Genomic DNA, 4,204 nt, shown 5'->3' with positions numbered 1-4,204 from the left:
CCGAGGCAACGCCGAGGGCCATTACAGTAATCCGCGGGCCGTTATTACGGACCGAGGATATATAACCAGTCCATTATTAAATTACCCATTTCTTAATACTTTTATTAACCAGTTCTGAGGCAATAAAAATGGAATTGTATATTTTCTTAATTATTTACTGATAACAAAATTTTTCAACAAGGACAACAAATACAGATTGAATTAGGAACTTGTCTGATAATTATTAAGACTCTTGAGAGCTGGAAAAGTCATCCCGTTTCCTCTTCCCAGAAAATATGTTTAGATTTATGACTCCAATACTCAATACTATTCTGGAATCCTGTAAGCGTGTCTGGTTCATACTCCTGTCCCTCTTTGTTCCTTACACCTTTAAATAGAAACATAAAAAAAGTGAACATTAACCCCATTCAGCCTGTATCCTCACTCTGTATGTACAAAATTTACATGAAATACAAAAAATATACATGTATCATACAAAAATCAATTGATATCAACAAGAAAACACAGATGTCTCACACGGTAAATTGTGCTATGAAATTGTTAACTTGTATTGAATTTTCATTTTAATTTTCTTATTTTGAATGAGTGTACACAATTCAATGAAGATCTGACTAGCTGTTTGCAAGGATTCAGCCTACATACAAGCGTAACTTCAGCTGAAATTCAAAAGTTAGTATAGGACGGACAGACTGATATTACAAAATATAAACAATATGTCCTGAATGATATTGGACAGACTAAAAAATTCAGTATACATGTTCCTATCCGTAAGCCGTCACGAAGCTGGCTAAAGCATGTACAAATCTATTTTATCAAAAATCATTACCATAGTAACATATTTTTAGGAGTCTTTAAGTTGAAGTAAAAAACTTTTAAACTAACCTAAGTAAAACCGGGCTAAAATAGCATCTAGTTCCTTAAACGGAATCATCTGCAGCTCTCTAAACTCTCCTACTTGCTGTGCCCAGGTGTAGAAAGTTTTAACATCTGATCTTGTTTTGTAGTCCGTGTTTTTATTTACATTTTTCCTGAGAAATTCGTCTGTGTCCTCATTGGAAACTGATCTAAATCTACTGCTTCCTGTGTCACGCTGCTCGTGTGTTTCCGTCGGATCACCTTCGTCATTGTTGTTGTTGTCATTGTTCAAGCGGTTTACTTCGATTTCATGTAGCTCGACATTGTCATGGGATTGTTCCCCTTGCAGGACGGAGGTAAGAGCGTCGAACGTCTCCTTCTCTGCAAGCATTTCGTACCTCATTATGTCATGAGACAAAACATCAAGCATGTCTTCGCCATTCTTGGCGTATCTGTCCGATATTTTTGCAGGAACTAGGCCTGCCATACTGTACTGTCGTCTGCGTCTATAGAGTTCCGGTTCTAAATATAGCACGCAAAATGTTGCTAAAAGAAGTTACGCAGTCCTGGACTTGTAGGTAATTCCACAGAAAAGTTGCACAGATCTTTTCAAAACATAAAATTGAAATCGAAGCGGACACTGATGTCAGCCATTTTTTTTTGGTTTATCAACATTATTGCACGTGCTCATAAAGGACTGGCAACAAATCAATAATGGACCGGATATGAGTCATAATGGACCGGGTAAAAGTCATAATGGACCGGGGTGACTATTTTGGGTAAAATAATGTATTGACACCTATTATAATGATAGGACAGTTAAGCTTATAATTATACTAACTGGTTAATAAAATGTTATAATGTTATAAAGTGTGAACAAAATAATAAAAATAACAGTAAAATCACACCCTGTATAGAATTATGAGATATATATTAAAACATGTTCAAGCATATTTCTAACCTTTCCTCACCCAAATATGGTATTTAGTATGAATAAAAAGTGTAGATAACACTTATATGTTAAGAACCAGGAATCCGTTAACACAAAACCTGCCTTTGTCTTTCCAACGTAGCTGGTACTTGCATTAATTTTTTTAATTAGTTATGATTAACACATTTTATCAACAAAATATACCTCCACCACTTTCTAAAGAAGACAATACCTGTACCAAGTAAGGAATATGACAGTTGTTATCCATTCGTTTGATGTATTTGAGCTTTTGATTTGCCATTTGAAAAGGGTCTTTCCGTTTTGAGTTTTCGTCAGAGTTCAGTATTTTTGTGATTCTACTTTCTTCATACATTATTGAACATTCCACGACTTAAAACTTACATGTGTGTTGAATGTTGAAATAAATTGTAAACCACTGAGTTTTTTTTCGGTTTATGGTAAAGTTATAAAAACTCACATCAAGTCATAACATTATATTTGTTTAAGTAATAACAGTGCAAAATGCCCAAACTGCATGTACCATTATTGGAAAAATGGGTTCTTTACTGTCTTAATGGAAAGCGATCGTTCAACGTAGAACTGCCATATACACTTTTCATTTTATTTAATACCAGACCAAATGCGAAATTTGAAAAGTGCTTTAATAATCTCTTCTGATACCCTACGTAGAATTACCACAAAAAGACTTCATGTCTAAGGACAGATACTGTTTTTAAGTTTGAAAGTGAAGAAAAAGTCTCCATTTACTCAAAACAAATAAAAATATTCATTCATGAATGTCTATTTGTATGTGCTATGGAGTCATTTGGTTAACTTACGTACTCATTAAAGAATGTGGGAAATATTGCTCTTTATTTAAGATCTATTCGCAGTTTAAATTGACGCTATTTGATCTTGCAGTGTCGTTTAAGACTTTCCTAAATATTGGCACTCTGATTTTGAGCTGAATAAAAGTCATAAACGCTCTATTTATAAACACGGCGTTTTGTCAATAGCATGTGTGGATTTCGTATCATTAAGTTTTAGCCGTTATCCTTTATTTATGAATTTTCATTCTTGCAAAATCTGACTACTAGTAATTGAACATTGTTGAAAGACAGGCACTATCTCTAGAAAACATAAATTATACAAGGCCTTAAGTTCGTGAGCAAACTACGGGAGTTTTATTAAACTTTTTCAAGTAGAACCTGACTCAAAACAAAGAGAAACAAAATATTTGTTTAGCAATTTTACAATGGAGTCTTTTATGGGGCATACATACAATTACGAGTAAACAAAATATATTTTTCTGTAGGGAATTTGAATTCTCAGATACCACATGCACCTGTGTGTAAGAAAACAGCATTAAAAAAAACCCCCCAAAAAACAGGACTATTTTACAGATATCGCATAGGAAAATAACAGAAAAATCGAAAAAACACAAAACAAACTCATACTTACAACATGTGTGCATAGTTTGTTGACATCATCATTAATAACGGTTTTGAGTTCAATTATTTATACTGGCAAAATTATAAATAATGGAACTATTAAGATTGACTGAATTAAGTTGTGAAATCGCATTTACAAAACCAATGCATTACCCACAAAAAATGTTAATTCTTGAAATTTCTGAGATATAATGCATCAGTTTGAGTACGCTGCCAATTTCTTTGTAATTTCAATTTATACATGCTATACAATTTGGAAAGATGACGTTCAATTTTTTTTTCATATACATTGACAAAACATCTTGCACGCAGTTTACTTATCAGTCAATACCAAATGGAAAAATTATTGCGAACTTAGAATAGAGAGAAATGTTGTTTGACGTTTTCATTCATCTTATATTTTTCTCGTCTCTTGCTTCTAATGATTAAATCATTGGTATCATTTCTGCACGATCATGTAACAGTTCCAAAAAAATTACACTTTTATAGGTGTTAAATAATAGTAAAATAACACAAATATCGATTTCGAAGGGAAATAAAAAAAAAGAAAGAACCAAATTATCAACATGATCGAATTGCAAAATCAAAAGTTCGAACACATCAATTGCAAGGACTGACAGTTTGGCAAAAAACAACAATATCGTTTTCAATCATTATAGTTTTTATTGGAATATGTTATTAGAAAGAGACAAATCAACCTTGTCCATAACTGTTTCTACGTATTTGTCACCGATGCTGTGCGTATGGGAAATAATGACCAACCTATTGAGTTTTTATTACTTTTATGAGGCAAACATACAATTGCACTAGTAAACAACATATAGTTTTCTGTATGGAATTTGATTATCGGATACCACGTGAACACATCATTCAAAAATAACAACAACAACAACAAAAAACCCTGGATTATTTTACAGTTATTGCATAGAATAATTACAGAAATCGAAAAAAACAAGACAAACCTTCT

General features: G+C 32.7%; 1 protein-coding gene across 1 annotated transcript; it reads right to left on the bottom strand.

Moving 5' to 3' along the window:
- Window positions 1–248: 248 nt before the first annotated feature.
- Window positions 249–1,656, bottom strand: LOC134722732 (uncharacterized). Its single transcript, XM_063586355.1, has 2 exons — window positions 883–1,656; window positions 249–367 (listed from the first exon to the last, which is right to left on the bottom strand). Exons 1-2 carry the CDS (start codon window positions 1,340–1,342, stop codon window positions 249–251), a joined length of 579 nt encoding a protein of 192 aa, XP_063442425.1. The 5' UTR covers window positions 1,343–1,656.
- Between the last annotated feature and the right edge of the window lie 2,548 nt (window positions 1,657–4,204).

The sequence above is a fragment of the Mytilus trossulus genome, chromosome 6 (assembly GCF_036588685.1).
Source record: "Mytilus trossulus isolate FHL-02 chromosome 6, PNRI_Mtr1.1.1.hap1, whole genome shotgun sequence".
Classification (NCBI taxonomy): Eukaryota; Metazoa; Mollusca; class Bivalvia; order Mytilida; family Mytilidae; genus Mytilus; species Mytilus trossulus.
This window is presented reverse-complemented; position numbering and strand designations above follow the sequence as displayed.

What these genes read in the sequence shown, in the direction of transcription:
- LOC134722732 (XM_063586355.1), bottom strand. Translation starts at nt 1,342, where the DNA reads ATGGCAGGCCTAGTTCCTGCAAAAATATCGGACAGATACGCCAAGAAT. An exon ending in TTTAGCCCGGTTTTACTTAG is followed by an intron (nt 368 to 882) that starts GTTAGTTTAAAA and finishes TTCTATTTAAAG; the next exon opens with GTGTAAGGAACAAAGAGGGA.